The following is a 19,965-nucleotide window of genomic DNA, read 5'->3' as shown; positions in this document are numbered from 1 at the left end:
GTGAGATCCGGTCCACTCCGCCTATCATTTTTTTACCCACCCATTGATGAATTTTTGTGGATACATGCCTTTAATTGTTCATTGGCTCGTCATTCACTCCCTCAGCATGCCTGGGGCTTCATCGCCGGTGGGCGATTGGTCAGAGAGGGTGCAACACTGGCAGGGAGCCACTTGCTCCCAGTCTCCACACCAATTAAGATTGCCACACAAAATGTGTAATTGGGTCTTTGGGACATCATCCCCAAAGCACCTCAAACTTTTAAGCTGGGCACCTCTTTTCTCCCTCTCAATTACCTTGGGGGTGCGCAGTCCCCTGGGGCACAGGCAATTTGGAGAGGTGCTTACTCCACCTGGCCTCGGCGTCTCTGAGAGGCTGCCAGCCAGGCTGGGGCGAGGAGCTGGCCAGCTCCCCGGCCTGGCGGCCCACAGTCATCTACCTGGCACTCTGTCCGGTTTGAGCTCCGCAGCATTTCCGGATTTGACGATATCCGATACGCTTCAGAGTGAATTCTAAGCACACCATCTAATTCCACCAAATTCGAACGGCTCCACCGCGTTCTCTCAAACTGTCTTAAATTCACTTCATGAATTTTAGGACATCTAGGCATGTTTTCAGTTTCTGAGTTTGAATTCCGTTTCCATTTCTGTCTCCTGTCCAGTGGGCTTTCCTGTGTAGAGAAGGTTCAGACCTGCCTTCCCTGATCTCCAGTCAGAGAAGCCAATCTCTATCGCAAATCCTCTGAAACACCCTCCACGCCGCGGGGGGGATGGATCCAGGAGACTCTCACGGTGAGTGGGAAGTGGAGGGTGGGGGCAGAAAAAGGGTACCTGGCTCGAGTCAGGCAGCAAAGGGATTCCAGAGGCTTAGCCTTTTCTCTGCAATTCACTGTGTGGTGCTGGACAAGCCCCTGCCTCTCTCTGAACCTCAATCTTCCCATGACTAACCAGGGGTGGTCCAGCTGCTGTCTATGAGTCCTCTTGGCTCTACCAAGGTGTTCTCTGGTCTGGAAAGACCCTGTGTTTAGCTGCTGGCTGCTCACTCCCTGTTTGCGTTGGCCCCAGGAGCTGAAGGAAGCAGAGAGAAGCTGCCATGATCAGGTTGGGGTCTCGACTTAATCTTTAGAACCCACTGGGAGAGGAGCAGAAGATAGGGGGCACCGCTTCAGACTGACAGCACTAGGGTGTGGGCAAGGAATGAGGAGAGACATGAATATAATCTTCCAATATATGAAATGACCACAGGGCGATAGGGGAGAGAGTTCACATGGCCAGGCAGGGCGCCACAAGATAACTCCCTGGGAGGTGGCATTTGCACTTGTATTAAGGTAGGAACTGGCTGGAGAAGGTGGAGCTCTGGGTTGTATGTTGGGCTGCTAACTACAAGGTTGGCAGTTCGAAGTCACCAGCCATTTCTCTGAAGAAAGATGCGGCTTTCTACTCCTGTAAAAAGTTAGTCTTGGAAACCTACCGGAGCAGTTCTACCCCTTCCTATGGGGTTGCTATGAGTCGGCATCGACTCGATGGCTGTGAGTTTCATTTTGGTTTGAGGTCAGAGAAGAGAGAAAAGACCTTTTGGCTCTACTGCAAAAGCCTCCAGCTCTGTTTTGGGGACCAGCAGTCCACAGCACCCCACCACTTCCCTCTTCCCCAACTCATCCTCAGACCCTTCCCCCGACTAAGGAGGGAAGGCAGAGCAGGTCCCCCCCGGCTGGGAAACCAAGCTACTCTGTGGCCTTGTCCCTGCTCAGAGGCTCCTCCTGCTGCTGCTCCTGCTGGGCAGGGTGCTCTTGCTCTAGGGCTGCTCCTCCCTCAGTGACACCCGCCAGGGCCCTGCCTGGCCTTGGTCCCTTCTTGGGAGAAGGACTCCTGCCAGGTCTGCTTAGCCTTCTCACTTGTCACAGGTCCAAGAGTCTGTACTAGGCACTGTTGGTCAGTGCTAGGTGTGTGTGTGTGTGTGTGTGTGTGTGTGTGTGTGTGTGTGTGTGTGTGTGTGAGAGATATTGAGCATGAAGTGCCTGAGCCTTACATACATGAGCCTTACATGTCTATATACTCACGTGTACCTACATACACATCTACACAACAAGCAGATGGTTTTTCTTTTTTCTCTTTTGTAAAATCATTTTATTGGGCTCCTATTAGCTCATATCACAATCCATCCATCCATCCATTGTGTCACACACATTTGTACATGTGTTGTCATCATTCTCAAAACATATTTTACTTGAGCCCACAGGTGTTTTTTTCAAGAAGGTGTGGGATCCTCTGAGCATAGAGATCATGACTAGTAGGCAGATGGCTACAAATGTTGCCTCGTGACTGGAGGATGAATTCTTGCGTGTGGCCCTGAGCCCTGGGGGGGCGATGACAGCCCAGCCGGGTGTGACCACCCAGCGCAGCAGGGGAAGCGCCCTGCTGCCTCTGTGTCTGCCCTGCTGCTCCCTGAGAAGTGGGGGGCCCTGTCCAGGAGCCCGGTCCCAGAGTTTCACAACTAAGTCTGGGAGGGAGCTCACCACTAATGCACCCCAACCCACGGACCCTCAGGCACAGTCAGACTGAGACAAGAGCCTGTACTGAGGCCCCAGAGGGGCCCTTACGTCTCTGTGGGTGGGCCTCAGTGTATAAGACTGAGTACTAAGCACCAGGAAGGAGTGGCTAAAGAGGCCAGTCTGCCTATTAGGGGTTAGAGACCAGGGATGCCCTGGGAAACTTTGTGTCAGGAAGGCTTTTGTGCCCATCTGCATGGCCTAGCTGCAAAAGAAGAACAAAAGTCTAAACTAGTAGTGGGCCTCCAGTCTCTAGAGGAGTACAAGCAGCAACCAGAGGGGGTAGGACTGAAGAGTGGAGGCAGATCATTTAAGACAGTGGTTTTCAGCCTTCCTAATGCCGTGACCCTTTCCTATGGTTCCCCATGTTGTGGTGAGCCCCAACCAGAAAATGTTAATTGCTACTTCATAACTATATGTCTGCTACTGTTATGAATCGTGGCATACCTATCTGATATGCAGGATGTATTAGGCGACCCCTGTGAAAGGGTTTGTTCGACCCCCAAAAGGGGTCGCGACCCACAGGTTGAGAACCACTGATTTAAGGAGCCAGGTTTTAGGCAGTAAACTACAGTCCCCTTCTCCTCCTTTTCAACCTGACAACCTAGCACAATGCAATCACTTCCTGGTTCTCAAATAAACCAGAGAGATGACTCACAGGCAGAAACTGTCTCCTGCAATTGAGGCAGTTGACCCAGGCCCAGAATCTGGTGATGTTCCTCAAAGGACTACATGATGCCATGCAAGGTACCTCAACACACCAACCACGAGGTTGAACCGTGCGTCTTAGCTGGGGAGAAGATTGTGGGAGGACGTGGGAGAAAGCTGTCTACCTAGTTTGGTCAGTGTTTGGGGACGTGTAGGAAAGAGAACATAGGCTGCAAGTCCCACTGCCAGGAGGGCTAACTTCCAGAATCACCTGGCCAGAGACCCACTGTGTGATCGCAGTTTCCCCAGCCGCCCAGTGGGAGACTCCACAGGTGGACATCACACTGTGCCTTCCATGTGGATGCTCCGGAAGTTGTGGAGCCAAAGCCATGCTGGCTCAGGTGCAGTAAACAGGAGGATGGGTCGAGGACAGAGGCAGATTGGGAAGGCCCCAGTGGACATGTGGTGGTGGAGACAGCAGCCCCAGGGGGAGGACAGGTGATAGGCCAACTGATGGGCTGGGACACCAGCAGCATTGTACCTCACCCCCAATCCTAGGCAATCAGAGGTGACCTAAAGAGACAAGTCCAATGTCTGTTCTCAGAGGGACAAGGGTGTTCCTTAGGAGGTTCGGGCCAGATAAAGGCGCTCACCATTCCAGGCACCTCCGGGTTGGACATTTTGAGAACCACTGTGTTAGACCAACAGCACCAGCATCACCCAGACCTCCTGAGTCAGAGGCTCGGGGCTGGAGCCCTGTAGCAAGTGTGGCCACAAACGCTCAAGGTGAAGCGTACAATCTCTACCCCAAACCAGGGCTTCCAAACTGTATCTGTAGACCTGGAAGGGGGCAAGGGGATTCTCTGAAAGGGGATTACTGGTCAAATTGGTTCAGAGAGCTGGGCACATGCCCTGCTACTCTCAGAGAGGCAGAGGCAGAGAAATGGCTCTGGGCAGTCCTGTAGAAGAGAGTTTGAGTTACACTGGACTCATCCAAAATTTGCTCAAATTGATGTTTAATCTGCATAGGAATTTTTTCACATTTAACACTCTCAGGGAAATGATGCTTTAAATGTATCCTCCTTGTTGTTCAGCAGGATGAACTGAAGCCCAGGGGGCAGAAAGAGATTGTCTAAAGTCACAGAACTGGGAAAGAAGCTAGCAGTCCACCTCCTCCCAGGACAGGCTCTGGGTGATTGTACATCGTCATCCCCTCCTCCCAGGACAGGCTCTGGGTGACTGTATATCATCATCCGCTCCTCCCAGGACAGGCTCTGGGTGACTGTACATCGTCATCCCCTCCTCCCAGCCTGAGTCTCTCCAAACCCTGCAGCATGGATGCGTTCAACAGCACACAGGTCTCTGAGTTCTTTCTGAAAGGCTTCTCTGAGTACCCAGCCCTGGAGCACCTGCTCTTCCCGCTCTGCTTAGTCATGTACCTGGTGACCCTGCTGGGGAACACAGGCATCGTGGCTGTGAGCATGCTGGATGTCCGCCTGCATACCCCCATGTACTTCTTCCTCAGCAACCTCTCCATCCTGGACATCTGCTACACATCCTCATTTGCACCCCTGATGCTGGTGCACTTCCTGTCAAGCCAGAAGACCATCTCCTTCGCTGGCTGTGGGATCCAGATGTGTCTGAGCTTGTCCACGGGATCCACAGAGTGCCTGCTGCTCGCCATCATGGCCTATGATCGCTACCTGGCCATTTGCTGGCCTCTGCAGTACCCTGTGCTCATGAGCCACCAGCTCTGCCTGCTGCTGGTGGGAGTGGCCTGGTCCTTCGCCCTCCTCAAGTCAGTGACGGAGACGGTCATTGCCATGAGGCTGCCCTTCTGTGGCCACCATGTGATCAGCCATTTCTTCTGTGAAATCGTGGAAGTGCTGAAGCTGGCATGTGGTGACAAGTCCGTCAGTGAGGCCCTCTTGCTGGCTGGCAGCATTCTGCTGCTGCCCATGCCCCTGGCACTCATCTGCCTCTCCTACACCCTTATCCTGGTCACCGTTCTGAGGGTGCCCTCAGCTGCCGGGCGCCGCAAAGCCTTCTCCACGTGCTCGGCTCACCTGACCGTGGTGGTGCTCTTCTACGGAGCTGTCATCTACACGTACATGAAGCCCAAGACCAAGGAAGCCCATGTTTCTGATGGGGTCTTCACGGTCCTCTATGCCGTGGTCACGCCCATGCTCAACCCTGTCATCTACAGCCTGCGGAACAGGGAGGTGAAGGAGGCTGCCAGGAAGGTGTGGAACAAGAACTGGACCTCCAGGTGAGGCCGGCCCATGCTCAGCATCAACAGAGCTTTCTGGTTAGTAGGTGAGGCCCTCACCTGCCTTCTGGCAGCCAGGAGGGGGAGCAAGGGTATCTTCATCCCAGAAAGATTCCAGAAGGTAGCACCAAGTCCCATTGGGCCCTCATTGGGCCTTTGTTCCTTCCTCTGGCATGGCCCTGGGCCAGCTCCCAGTGTCCATCCCACGACCTCCACAGTGGCCACCTGGATGACCTCAGGGCTTGTCCGACCAGAGCATGCAATCAGCTCTCCTTCCTCATGGAACTGCATGTGGCCCCCACTGCTCTCAGGTAAAGGACCAGCGCTTCAGTGGGATGCTCCAGGACCACAGGCTCTCCCCGCCAAAGGAATGTGCCAGCCTTCTGCCACACAGTCTTCCTCCTCACACCAACCCACCAGCTAAATGAGTACCCTGGGAGCCCTGCCCCACCCAGCACTCTGCCTTTCCTGGTTTCTTCCACAAGGTACCCAGGGCCCGGCACACAACTAAAGGACTGTCTGACCTTGAAGATCCAACTCAAATGCCGCCTCTGCCCCCAAAGTCTCTGCACTCTGCCCCTCTTAGCACGCTCCTCCTGTCGCGGGTCAGTGTTTCTCCTGGAGCAGAGAGCGGCCACTGAAGGACCGCGCCAGTTTCTTCCATAATCCAATGAGCGCATTAGCAGAGAGGTATTCGGGGCAGAGCCTGGTGGTCAGTCCTGCCCACATCTGGGTGGGACGGGGTTGGAATTCCCAGAGGACAGACATGGCCTCCATCGGAGGAGGTCAGCAGCTGAGATTCCCAGATCTCTCTGGCCTGGCCCCAGGACACCAGTCCCTTGGGGCATCTAGAGCCTGGCCTATGCCCGCACATCTGATCCGATCCCCCTTCCTGGCCCTGAGCCTCACCTGGCCCTGGTGCACCTCTTCCTCAGCCCACCCCCTCCCCCAAGGGGTCCCCACATCCCTCCCCTCCTGCCGCTCAGCCTCTTTCCAGCTCTCCTTTCTCAGGGCACACACAGTAGAAACGGACCCTGGAGGCCACGGTCACTGAGCACCTCCCTTCTCTGTCCCTCTGTCCAGGAAGGTAAGCACCAAGTTGGCTTGCCTGGGCTTTGTTACTAGTTTGCAGTGAACATGCCACACAGGTTTCATTTATGATGTGCTGGAAAACATATGGAACCGTTCACCACAGATTAGTAAGTGTGCACCGTCCACGTGGGCTTGCTTGCCTGCCTTCACTGAGGACTGCATTGCGTTGGGAGAGGATCGGCTTGTAAAGGAGCCAATTCTGTAGGATGGGGCTGTGTGGTTGGAGGAGAGATGGAAACCAGCCCGACTTAGAAACAGAATCATCGGTGTGGTAAAAAACAATGTGACATTGTTCACTGCAGATGGGGAAGCAGGCCCAAGGAAGCCTGTGCTTACCTTGCTTGTTCATGGATCGGACGCTGCCTCTGGCCTCAGGGAAGCACCTCTAGGATGGGCGAGCTAGGCTTCCCTCTGCTCCTCTGGTTCCTGACTGCATGGGCTTGGTGTCCCTCCCAGGCCCTCTTCCTGCCTCCTCTGCGAGTCAGGAACAGGCCCGTCGAGGGCACATGGGCGCACCGCCTGCTCTCAGCAGTTCCTAGCCCAGGGAGGGAGACACAGGACCCTCTCAGTCACCCAGCTGTGACCTTCTGCTAGGCCCTGGATGCCATGACAGGAGTCTCCCCTGGATCCTATGGACGGTGGGGGCTTATTCAGACGTATTTTTAGAAAAGTTATTGGCTAACTACCATTCCTCATCCATTATGTCAGTAGACAGTTTGGGTTTTGGTTTGGTTTTTTACCTTCTTCTTTAATATATCACGTTTAGTCAGGTAAGACTCAGAGAACTCTGCGGTATCACACGCTGCTGTGGGGGATGGGAATGCATTATATCAGCAACTTCCTGGGGGGAAAAGTTGGGTGAAAAAGAGTCTTACATTCCCTTCTCTACTAAAGAGAATATAGAAAGCCAAAGACTCAAACAAAGAAACTAGTCCACAGGACTAGTCGCCCACAGGGATCAAACCCTCTTATAGCCAGAGACCAGAAGAACTAGATCAGAGATTCCCAAACGTGATTGGCCTATCACCCCCTTTGCAGAAAAAAAGGATTACTCAGGACCAACCCCGGCCCCTCCCTAGGCATTTACAACCTCTTCTACAGGGGACAGGACCACTTTGGGAAACAACAGGCTGGATGGTGCGTTGGTTAGCACGACTGACCATTCTGACCCAATAGAAAGTCCCAGACAGAAAGAGAGAGAGAAATATAGAACATGGTTCAGATTCCTATAAGAGACCAAACTTACTAGACTGATAGTGATGAGAGGAGGCCCGGAGACCATCACCCAAAAAGGCCCTTTGAACTTGAAGTCAAAGCCACTTCCAGAGGTCACCTTTCAACCAAATAACAAATCGGCTTATAAACAAATATCACCCATGAGGATTATGCTCCTTTAAATGATCGACTCTAAAAGACCTGATGAGGAACATTGTCCCCACGAAACACAGAGACCCAAGGATGGGCAAGGGAGCCAGACCAATGGAACTTCCACGAATGCCGACTCACTGGCCCAAGGCCAAGGGAAACGTGTGTGACAATGATGAAATGGGAATCAGATTTGCCGTGCAAACTTCCACCTAAAACACAATCTAGATTTTTTTTAATTTGGTTCCTTTGACCTAAGACCTCTATTTTCAGAAACAATAAGGACGACAGGAGGTGCAGTGAAGACAGATGCATTCGGTTATAAACCTCAACACTAGTCACAGTATCCAAACATTATAACAACTGAAATGTCCAACCACAGAAAGAGGTTTCAATAAATCTGGGTGTCGTTAAAGGTGGAATTGATGAAGCCATAAGAAATCCTATTTTTGGAAGAGTCATTGAGGTACAAAATGCCCCCAATGGAATTAGCAGATAGATGTAGTCGAATGGTAGACTTTGTGATCAGTGTGACACCAATTTGATTTAAATCGTTTCCCTATAGGTATAGGAATAAGTATGTGTATAAGACAAAACATGAACTAACTCTTAGAGCCTAGCCATAGAAGTGACAGGTAATTATTGTTTCTTAATTATTATTTTCAATATTGTCCAATTATTCTGAATGGCATGCTCTCACCTGGTTGGGGAGGGGGCGTGAGGGATATGGAATGCTCATTTTTAAGAAACAGCACCCCGTGACTCCAGAGAGAGGATGGAGTAGAAGAGCTGCAGGCGAGGGGGCAGGGCGGAGGCTGTTGCAGTAGCCCAGGCTGATGAGCCCTGGACCAGGGCGAGCCAAGCAAAGGTTGGGGGCATACAGGTCGTTGTGGAAGAGCTGGAGAAAGCGAGGAGACTGTGGGTTGGTATGCCTGCCTCATGTGGGTCGAGAGCAGAACATTCACTGAACCCATTGATGGGAACGTGGAAGAAGCCTCTGTCTTAAACATATTGAGTTCCGGCCCCGTAGGGTAGCAACTGGGTGCTGGGTGGTGTTTGTGAGCTCTTCAAAAATAAGTCATAACAATCTTTCAACTTTTACTTTCTGGATCAAATTTCCAGAAGACAAATCAACATCATGTGAGATTGTGAAGCGTGCGTTGCTTCATTTACCATCAATGTGCAGCTTCTAACTGGTTTGTTTTTCTGTATTGCAAAGGGAAAGAGAAGAGACCAGGGGCAGGAAGAATGCAAAACAGAAAGAGAGGGTGGAAAGGAGGACAAAAGAAAGGGAAAGAAAGAAAGTGTTCATGAGTCCAGTCCTCAGCACAATCCTGGAAGGAGACAGGAAGGCTTGTCCCACCCCATTTCCCAGCCCAGGGCACCCAGGCCCAGGGCAGAGCAGCTGTGGCCACCAAGCGTGTGGTGTGCATCTTAGGTGAGACCCAGTCTGCAGTCTCTGCTCAGCAGCCTCCCCTCCCCCACCACACCCCAGCAGGCCCCACCTGGGTCTGAACCAGAAACCTACAGTCTCTGAAGACTGGGCCCACAGCTGACAAACCCTGAAACTTTGTGAAGTTGCCACGTTTGAACTTTAAATTGGACAGGGACCGTGAGCTCCCTGAGAGCGTGAGCTGAGAGTGTGGCAGGGGACAAGGACCTGTCCTCAGAGCCTCTCTGCCCCAGCCCTACCCTGCCCAGCCCTGGGGGCCTGCTGGTGATGAGCCCCACACTCCCTCTGCTCTCCCAACGTCGGGGTCAGCCCACCTGGCCGCACTCAGCCGCTGGGCCAACAGGGAGAAGGTGAGAAGCAGGCATCCACCCTGTGGATTGTCTTCAGGAAACTACTTTAAACTTTTAAAACCTAGACTCTCTGCTTGGGGAACAGACATATGAAAAATAATCACAACTGCCAATTAGTGATCACTGACAACACTGCTCATCATGAGCCAAGCCCTGCGCTGACGGCCTCCCAGGCACTGGCTCACTGGACTCGCCAAGCAGCCCACAGAGAAACCGCTTCATTGTCTCCACACCACAGGGAAGGAAGGAATCTGAGGCTCGGGAAATTGCTAGCTAGTGGCAGAGCTGGGCCTTGGACCCAAAGGCCACACACAATGACCCTGCTTCACATGGAGGAGGTGGTGAAGCAGGGGTCCCAGGTTCAGGCCCCCCAGGGAATGCATAGCAGGCGCTCTCTTCTCCATGTGCCCCCCTTCCTGTTAAATTGATCTGTACTACATGACACGGATATTAAATGACTAAAACTACATTGACCCATCAGGAAAACGGATGTGTGCTATGTATCTTGCAGAGCAGCCTCGGGTTAGAAGTTGCTGGAAAGATATAAGGACACATTTGAGGGACGATGGAGCTGCGTTGTTTGTGGCTGCGGAGCCAGGACCTAACCCTCGTTTACCCCACACAGTGGGAGGACAGGCTCCCTAGGCCTGCATGATCACTATTACCCAGCGGGAGCCACAGGGTGCCCCTCGGCTGGCTGTGGGAAGTAATTCACCGGGCTTTTCTCTCTAGCCTATCTTGACCTGAAAGCCCACTGAATCTGTTGGGCACAGCAACCTGCAAGCCCCCTTGGAGTGGGATCGTGAGCTCCTGTGGGGTGGGTCGACCAGGAATCAAGCTCAGGTCTCCCACCTGAAAAGCAAGAACCCGCCCCCTGCACTACCAATGTGTCTCATGTACAGTCCTATAGATCACCTCCATGCACGGCTCCACGTCCTAGAAGAAGCTTGCCCGAAGTTACACCACAGAAGAGGCTCAAAGACAATCAAAGCTGAGCGTCCTCACTCCTTGTATGGGGCTCGGGCCACGGCATCACGCAGCTCCAAGGGATTCCAACGGGGAGAGGGACATTTTTTTCAGAGACTCGCAGTGTCCTATCGCTCCATGAGCCTGCCTTTCCCGGACACGACACAGGGTGTGGCATCGGCACATTGATATGCCGAGGGTGTGATGGCCCGCCATTGACCCCAAACAGAGAGGACATGAGCGCTGGGCTCGGGGCAGGGTTACACATGGCGGGAGCAAGCAGGCATATGTGACATGTCACTTCCAGGTCAGAGCATGAAACTCCTCATAGAAGGTGCTCTGATGTCCCCTTCCCCAGCCACAGTGACTGGTGGCTTCCCGGCTGTGGAGCCTCCCTCCGCGGGGACCTTGACGGAGGTGGCGCCCCATAGCAGAGCCGCCCGACACCCTGAGTGAACATGCAGCAAGTCCTTTGAAGGCTCTGAAATCCTTGTGACAGTGTTGAGGGGGAGAGCCTACATAAACCACTGCTGCAGGCCATCCTGGACGGGCGCCTCCCCTTGTGTGGCCACAGTATCATTAACCATTTCTTCTGTGAGATTTTGGCCGTGGTGAAACTGGCATGTGGTGACATCTCCCTCAACGCACTGTCATTAAAGTTGGCCACAACATTCCTATCCCTGACCCCACTCCTGCTCATCTCTCTCTCCTACATCTTCATCCTCGCTGCCACCCTCAGGGTACCTTCTGCTGCAGGCCGGCGCAAAGCTTTCTCCACCTGCTCCGCCCACCTCACCGTGGTGGTGATTTTCTACGGGACCATCTCCTTCATGTACTTCAGGCCCAAGGCCAAGGACCCTGACTCGGACAAGCTCATTGCCTTGTTCTATGGGCTCGCGATGCCCTCCCTGAACCCCATCATCTACAGCCTGAGGAACGCGGAGGGGAAAGCCGCAGCCGGAGCTCTTCTGAGGGGAGAGCTGCTTGCCCGAAAAATTCCCTCCTTCCACAGCCGCACTGCTCCTCTGTCGGCCCGGAGAGGCTGAGGCTGCCATGATCCCAATGCTGCCGCTCCGCTGGAAGATGGTGGGGGTTCTGCTTGGCGTCATCGGGATGATAAAGGAGCCACCATATGGAACATCTCGTGACACCAGGACAAAAGAAAAAGGAATAGAGAAATCATGCACGGACTCTTCAAGGTCCCACTCAGACGTGGCATCTTCCTTCCACTTGTTTGTCAACAACACAAGTCCCATGACCACTAAGTCCCATGACATCTAAGAAGAAGCGTATGTGCCTGCCTGGGCCTGCAGCTGATGACCTCATGACTTCCACTCTGTGTGAGTCTGGGGACTTTAGGACAACTCCACAGACTCATGTCTAAGAGAGAGTTTTATATAAAGGGTAAGTGCACATCAAGAAAACATCCCAACCCACTGCTGCCCAAGCCCACAAGTCCAGCATTAACCCATATGTCCAACACCAATCCACAAAGTCCTCCTCCATCTCACAAAACACACATAATGACGCTGACTGCAGGAGGAAGGCTGAGTCAGTGAGCGTGTAAGCATCTCAGCGCTGGCAGGGGTCTCCACACGGCTGCTCCAGCACTCAGGGCTGCATCAGAGGAGGTCCATGCAGCTTCTCCTTGGGGATGTCTTGTAGGAAGTAAGCCTTGCCAGCTGAAGCAGGGAACTGCTAAGGCAGCTGCACCCTGGTCCGACCATCATAAAGCAAGAGACCCGAGAACTAGAAAGGCGAGACTCACTGAGCCATTTATCCCTCCGCCTTTCAATTACCCCCACATGAGTTTATCAGCCAGGTTGGCACAATAAACCACCTCACACTCCATCCTAATCAACCGAAGTGCTTCTGGGAGTTCTGGCTTCCTTTCCGCAACCACCCGTCCTCCAGACAGAGGGATCAGTGGCTCGTTTTGTGGTAGCTTTGTACTATGTCAACCTAACTAGGTTTAAACTATTTTTGCCAAAATTCCCTTCACGGTGCGGTTCGGAATTAGAGTCGATAAGTAGAGAACCTTGCATGTGATTTGGAAGGTAAGGTACAGCAGCACCACTTTGATGGTCCGATCCGGGGAAGGCAGCAGACAGCGAGGGGACGCACACTGCCTGCCTCTCAGCTGCGTCACCGCATTAGCGCGTGCCCCCTCGGCTCCTCCAGTTCTCGCCGGCTCCCTTCCTTCCGCTGTCCTGACCCCTGGGCCCACTGCAGCCCCATGGGAAATAGCACCAGCCTCAGAGTAATCTCGTCACCACAATGGAAGGCAATATGAGGCAGGTACTAATGTCAATGTGGTCTCATGTGGGTCTTCCCTTCAGATCCAGTTTTCCTTCTGAACTGCCAGCCCAGCTAACCGACAGGTCGAACCACAATGCAGAGGTAAAATAGTGTTGCACAGACTCCACCGACCTCTACTCTCTGAATAGGATGCCCTGGTGGTGCTGTGGGAAAGCACGGGGCTGCTCACCATTGGGTCAGTGGCCCAAACCCACCAACCACTCAGTGGGAGGGAGATGAGGCTGTCAACTCCCTTACAGATGCACAATCTTGGAAATCCAATGGAGCAGTTCTAGTCTGCCCTATATGAGTCGGAATCTTATCGGTAGCAGTGGAGATGATTTTTGGTTTATTCTCCATAATAAATCCCTTGTGTCATTTATAATATGCTACTTTGATAAATTCCAATTAACTTTTCAATCTCCTTGGATAATGTGATAATTAAGGTTTATTGTGCCAACCTGGCTGATAAACACATGTGGGATTGATTGAAGGACGGAGAGATAAATGGCTCAGTAGCCTCACTTTTCTAGTTCTTTTGTCTCTGGTTCTGATGGTCCGACCAGTGTGTGGCTGCCTTAACTAGTACTCTGCCTCAGCTGGCAAGATTCACTTCCTGTGAGACATCCCTGAGGAAGAAGCCACATGGACTTAGCCCGATGCAGCCCTGGGTGCTGGAGATGCTGCGTAGAGACCCCTGCCAGCACTGAGATGCTTACACCGCCACTGGACTCAAAAACTTTCCACCCACTAGCCTGTGACCCTCCCGCATCAGCATCATTGTGTGTGTTTTGTGAGTTTGAGGAGGACTTTGTAGATCGGTGTCGGACATATGGGCTAAGTCAGACTTATGGGCTTGGACTGGATGTGGTTGGGATGCTTTCTGAATATACATGCACCCTTTATATAAAACTCTCTCTTATACACATATGAGGTTCTGTGGATTTGTGTCCCTAGTGTACCCAGACTAACACAGATGACTTTCCATTACCACAGCTTTCAGTCCAAATTCCTCAGATGGGTCTGACCTGCCAGGCTCCGCAGCCCTGTTCTGCACTTCCCCCTTCACGCGGCCATTCCCCCTGGGGCGGTACCTCCTTATTGGCTCATGCTGTTCTACCGGGAACTAAAGTTCACAGCCCTCTTCTTAGACACAGCCATTTACAGACATCCCTTCCTGATGCACTTCTTTTACTCTTTACCTTCGACCCTCCTTTACTGTAGTCTTCCACTTGGTCCCTATTCCACTCTGCCTTGCTTTAGCTATGTTTCCCAATGTCAACTCTTTCAGGGCAGAAGTCAACTGAATCTGGCTCATTTCTGTAGCTCCCACAGTGCCTTCTCTATTTGCTGAACTAAATTGTCATTCACAAAACCCCAGAAAGCCCCTGACTTGACTGAATTGAGCCTTTTCATTACTCTAATGGCTCTACATGGCCAGAGGTCCCGGTCTGGGTATGTGTGCAGACACACACGCGGGCCCCACAGGTCCTGCTGTGTTCCAGGAAGGCAGCGGTGTCTGCATCTCGAGCTCCCTGCCACTGAAACAAATCATGGGTCAACCAAGAAAAATGGGGTTCCAGGCCTGGTTTAACAGCTATGCCCACCCCCACAGGGATCCCCCAAACTCAAAATATCCAAAGCTGAATCACACACATCTCCCCTGAGGATATAGCACCCAGGCTCTGACTCGCCTAGCTAGAAACATGGTGGTCTTGATAGACTTCCTGTCATCCCCCACCACCCACACATTTCAGCAGCCAGTAACTCCTATGAAGACTGCCTCCCTCGGAGTTCTTAAATCAGCACCCTTCATGCAATGTAGCACCGATGAAGAACACAGCTTTCCCCAAGATCCTGGATGCTTCCTCGCCCCCAACTACCATGATCCAAATTCTACCTTGCAAGTCTGGATAGAGCACAGGTTGTACACTGGTGCAGATAGGAGCTGGAGGCACAAAGAATCCAGGTTCAGGACCAGGGGTGTGAGGGGCGATGCTGGGAGAGTGGAGGGTGAGTGGTTTGGAAAGGGGGAACTGATTACAAGGATCCACATGTGACCTGCTCCTTGGGGGACAGACAACAGAGAAGGGGGTGAAGGGAGACGCCGGATAAGGCAAAATATGACAAAATAATAATCTATAAATTATCAAGGGCTCATGAGTGAGGGGGGAGTGGGGAGGGGGGTGGGAAGAGGACCTGATGCAAAGGGCTTAAGTGGAGAGCAAATGCTTTGAAAATGATGAGGGCAAAGAATGTGCTGATGTGCTTTATACAATTGATGTATGTATATGTATGGATTGTGATAAGAGTTGTATGAGCCCCTAATAAAATGTTTTTTTAAAAAATCAGCACCCTTCTTTACTGCCACTCCATTAAGAAGCTTTCTTCTCTCAAATATTTCAACAGCTTATCATTCACCGTCCTCCAAACTCTCTCTCAAATCCGCTCTTCACACAGAAATCAAAATATCAAGGTAATCTACTCTCCAGCTTAAGTAACCTTCTTACTTCTGGTAGGCTAAAAGTCACCAGATACGTCGTTTACTTGTCCAGGCTCATCGCTGACGGGCTGCTTGCCTTCACTGACCCACTCAACCATACACACACTCCAGGTCCCGGCACACTGTCCCTTGGTAAAGTATCAGATTTCCTGCCTCTGTTTTTCCTTGCATTTTAGGCATTTTCTGTGTGGATCATAAACTATGGATAGCATTGAGAAGAAAGATATGTTAGACAGGGTTCTCTAGAGAAAAAAATAGGACAGGACACTTATGATTTTATGATTAGATAGATGTTAGACAGATAGATGATACAGCATGAAGGAATATAACAGCTAATTAGTTCACACAGCAGCAGTACAAAGGACCCAGTTCAACTCACTTCCATGGAACAATGAATATACTGGAAGTCCTTCAACTCACAAGGGCTGCTCGGTCCCAGATCAAGGAAGCAGACAGCTGAGTCTTCCATAGATCAATGCAGGCAGTCCAGTCACAGGCAGCAAACAGCAGGGCGGGTCACCAACAGTCAGTCAGATGACAGGATCCAAAAGTCCCAAGCTCTAGCAATGTATACACCAGCAGCATGGTGAAGTAGGTCTTGAAGGAACCTCAAGCTCTAGCAACACAATCCACGGGCTGGGTGTCCCACAGGTAGTGTAGCTTGAAAGTTGAAGGAGAAAACTAACTAAGGCAGGCACACACTGGTCCGATCACCAGAGAGTAAGAGAGAGAGAGGCGGGGCTCACCAAACCATTTAGCTCTCTGCCCTCCAATCAAACTGCAACCTTATTAATCACACATGTTCTTATTGGCCAGGTTGACACAATAAACCTACCTATCACAAATGGGAATTCCAGAAGACTTCCTTGTGTTTATGTGGAACTTGCACATTGCATACTACAAACCAAGAAAGGGGAGTCTCAGGCTTGTTTCCTCTCACCATACTTATTCAATCTGTATGCTGAGTAAATAATCCCAGAAGCTGGATTACATCAAGAAGAATATGGCATCGGGATTGGAGGAGAGTCTATTAACTATAGGCAATATGCAGATGACACAATCTTGCTTGCTGAAAGAGAGGACTTGAAACATTTGCTAATGAAGATCAAAGATTGTGGCTTTCAGATTACAGGTCATTGTAAAAAAAAAAAATCCTCACAACTGAACCAATAGGTAACATCATGATCAATGGCGAAAAGACGGCAGTTGTCAAGGATGTTGTCTTGCTTGGATCCACAATCGATGCTCACGGAAGCAGCAGTCAAGAGATCAAAGGACACATTGTGCTGGGTAAATCTCTCAAGTGTTGAAAAGCAACGATGTAACTTTGAGGACTGAGGTGCCCCTGACGCAAATCATGGTATTTTTGATCACCTTATATGTATATGTGGCAGTTACATAATTTCATGTCAACTTGATAAATAAGAATGGAGGGGTGAATTCTAGCATGCCAATCAGGTCACAGCCTGGTGATCCCTCCTTGTGGGCATGGGCTTCTCATGAGGTTTCTGGGACATTTCTTCCTCCCTGGAGGTGGGACACACTCTCTCGCTGCTTCCACTTCTGGTTGACAAACCACGTGGAGCCATGCTGATGGCAGCCAGAACCCTGGAACTGGAGGAGCCACGTGGAGATCTGCCCTAGGACTGAGATCCTTCCACCGCCACTGGATCCCCCCTGGCCTGTGATCTTCCTGCATTCAGCATCATTGCATGTGCTGCATGAGTCTGAAGAGGATTTTGTGGGTTAGTATCAGACATATGGGATAATATCGGGCTTTATGAACTTAATCTGGACTGGGCTGAGATGTTTTCTTAATATAGAATTGCTCTCTGATATAAAGCTCTCTCTTACATACATATGTCAATGAATTTGTTTCTCTAGTCTACCTGGATAAACACAGCATGTGAAACTTGGATATTGAATTAGGAAACCCGAAGAATGTATCCTTTTAAATTATGGTGTTGGTGAGTAATACTCAAAGAACCATGGACTGCCAAAAGAACAAACAAGCGTGTCTTGAAGACGCATGGCCAGAATGCTCCTTACAAGAAAGGATGGTGAGGCTTTGTCTTATGTATTTTGGGCATGTCGTCGGGAGAGACCAGTTCCTGGAAAAGGACAGCATGCTTGATGTAGTAGAAGGACAAGAGAAGACCCTTGACAAATGGTATTAAGAGTCTTCCTCTTTTTTGCTAGCCAAGCTTTACCAAGCACGCTGTCCATTTCTGTCTCTCCGCATAATATGTCCAAAGTCCTTAAGCCTAAGTCTTGCCATCCTCCCTTCTAAGCAGCATTCTGGCTGTCCTTCCTCCACCTTCTTCTGGCTGTCCGTGGTCCTTTCCGTCCTCTTCACCTACAACATCATTCAAAAGCATCAATTCTGCTCATCTTCCTTATTCATCACCCAGTTTTCACATGGGTATGAGGCAATTGAAAATGTTGTTGTTTGTTGTTGTCGTTGTTAGGTGCCACGAGCCAGGCACATCTTCTTAGTCCTCAAAATGGCATCTTTTAGCATTTTTAAGAAGCCTCGTGCAGCAGATTTGCCCAATGCAATAACACACCGTTTCATTTCTTTTTTTTTTCTTTTTTCTTTTCCGTTTCATTTCTAACTGCTGAGTCCATGACACTGATTGTGGAGACAAGTAAAATTAAATCCTTGACAACTTCAATATTTCCCTCATTTTCCATGATGTTGCTTATTGGTTCAGTTGTGAGGATTTTTGTTTTTATATTAAGATGTAATCCATACTGAAGACTATAGTCTTTGACCTTCCCCAGTGAGTGTTTCAAGTCCTCTTCATTTTCAGCAAGCAATCTATGCAGCACAGCTGTTGATGAGTCTTACTCCAATCCTGGGGCTGGATTGTTCTTCCTATCGCCCAGCTGCTTGGAGAATTTGCTCAGCATACAGATTGAATGGGTATTAAGAGAAGCTACAACCCTGACACACATTTTTCTAGATTTGAAGCCACTCAGCTTCCCCTTGGCTGCTTGAATGACTGCTTTTTGGTCTAGGTCTAGGTTCTAAATGAGCACAATTAAGTGTTCTGAATTCCTGTTCTTCCAAATCTTATTCATAGTTTCTTGTGGCATACACAGTTCAATGTTGAGGTAGTTTATTGTGCCAACCTTGCCGATAAACACATGTGGGATTGATTAATTGAAGGGCGGAGAGATAAATGGCTCAGCGAGCCTTGCCTTTCTTGTCTCTTGCTCTTTGATCATCAGACCCATATGCAGCTGCCTTGCTTGTTCTTTGCCTCACTTTGCAAGCTACACTACCTGTGGGACACCTAACCTGTGGTTTGTGTCACTGTAATTTGAGGTTCCTTCAAGACCTGCTTTGCCACACCATTGGAATTTACATCTCTTAAGCTGGGGACTGTCGGACCCTGTCATCTGGCTGACTGTTGGTGAGCTGCTTGCTGTGTGCTGCTTGTGCCCAGATAGCCTAAATTTCTCTACAGAGGACTACCCGGCAGCCTTCAAGACTTGAAGGACTGCCAGTGTCTCACAACTGTCTCACGGGAGTGAGTTGCACTGAGCCATTTGTACTACTTTATAATTTAACTATTTCTTATGCTATATAGCTATCTGTATAAATGTATATAAAATTATTAGCATTCTGGTTTTGTTTCTCTAGAGAAGCCTAACACAAATGTCTATGTATAGTCAATAAAACATAAGTAAGCATCTTCCTGGTATTCTCGGCTTTTAGCTAAGATCCATCTGATGTCAGCAATGATATCATTTGTTCCTATCCTCTTCTGAATCCAGTGTGAATTTCTGGTAGCTCCCTGGAGATATACTGCTGCAACTCTGGTAGAATTATCTTGAATAAAATTGTATTTGCATGTGATATGAGTTATATTTGATAATTTCCCACATACTGTTGGGTCACCTTTCTTTGGAATGGTCTCAAATAGGACCTCTTCCAGGCTGTTAGCCAGGTAGCTGTCTTCCAAATTCCTTGGCGTAAAGTAGTGCGTAAGTCCGATACTGCGTCGGTTTTGTAAAGCATTCCCATTGCTTTCCACCACATGCTGGCACCTTGTCTTTTGCAGCCTGGATTCGTCCTTCAATACCATTGGTTCTTGATCATATGCTACCTCTTGAGCTGGTTGAATGCTGCCCAATTCCTTTTATTCCAGTGACTATTTTTTTAATCTCCTTTTGATGTTTTCAATATTTTGCCCATATCAATCCTTTAATACTGCAACTCGTTTGTGTTTCTTTTCCAGCCCTTTCAGCTTGATATAACTTGAGCATATTCTTCTTCCCTTTTGATTTTCTAACTCCAAGTCTTTGGACATTTCATTATAATGCTTTATCTGCTCAAGCCACCTTTTGAAAATTCCTGTTCAGTTCATTTCTTCCACACATTGTACTACTCTACATTCCAGAGAAAGCTTCAGTCCCTTCAGACACCCACCTTGGTCTTTTTCTTAGTGATTTTACTCTATTTATAT

General features: G+C 50.1%; 1 protein-coding gene across 1 annotated transcript; it reads left to right on the top strand.

Annotated features, from left to right (window-relative positions):
- Positions 1-4,528: 4,528 nt before the first annotated feature.
- LOC142457869 (olfactory receptor 13J1-like) lies at positions 4,529-5,467 on the top strand. The gene has a single exon (XM_075558967.1). The coding sequence runs from the start codon at positions 4,529-4,531 to the stop codon at positions 5,465-5,467; it is 939 nt and encodes a 312-aa protein (XP_075415082.1).
- The last annotated feature ends 14,498 nt before the right edge of the window (positions 5,468-19,965 follow it).

This window comes from Tenrec ecaudatus, chromosome 10 (assembly GCF_050624435.1).
Source record: "Tenrec ecaudatus isolate mTenEca1 chromosome 10, mTenEca1.hap1, whole genome shotgun sequence".
Classification (NCBI taxonomy): Eukaryota; Metazoa; Chordata; class Mammalia; order Afrosoricida; family Tenrecidae; genus Tenrec; species Tenrec ecaudatus.
This window is presented reverse-complemented; position numbering and strand designations above follow the sequence as displayed.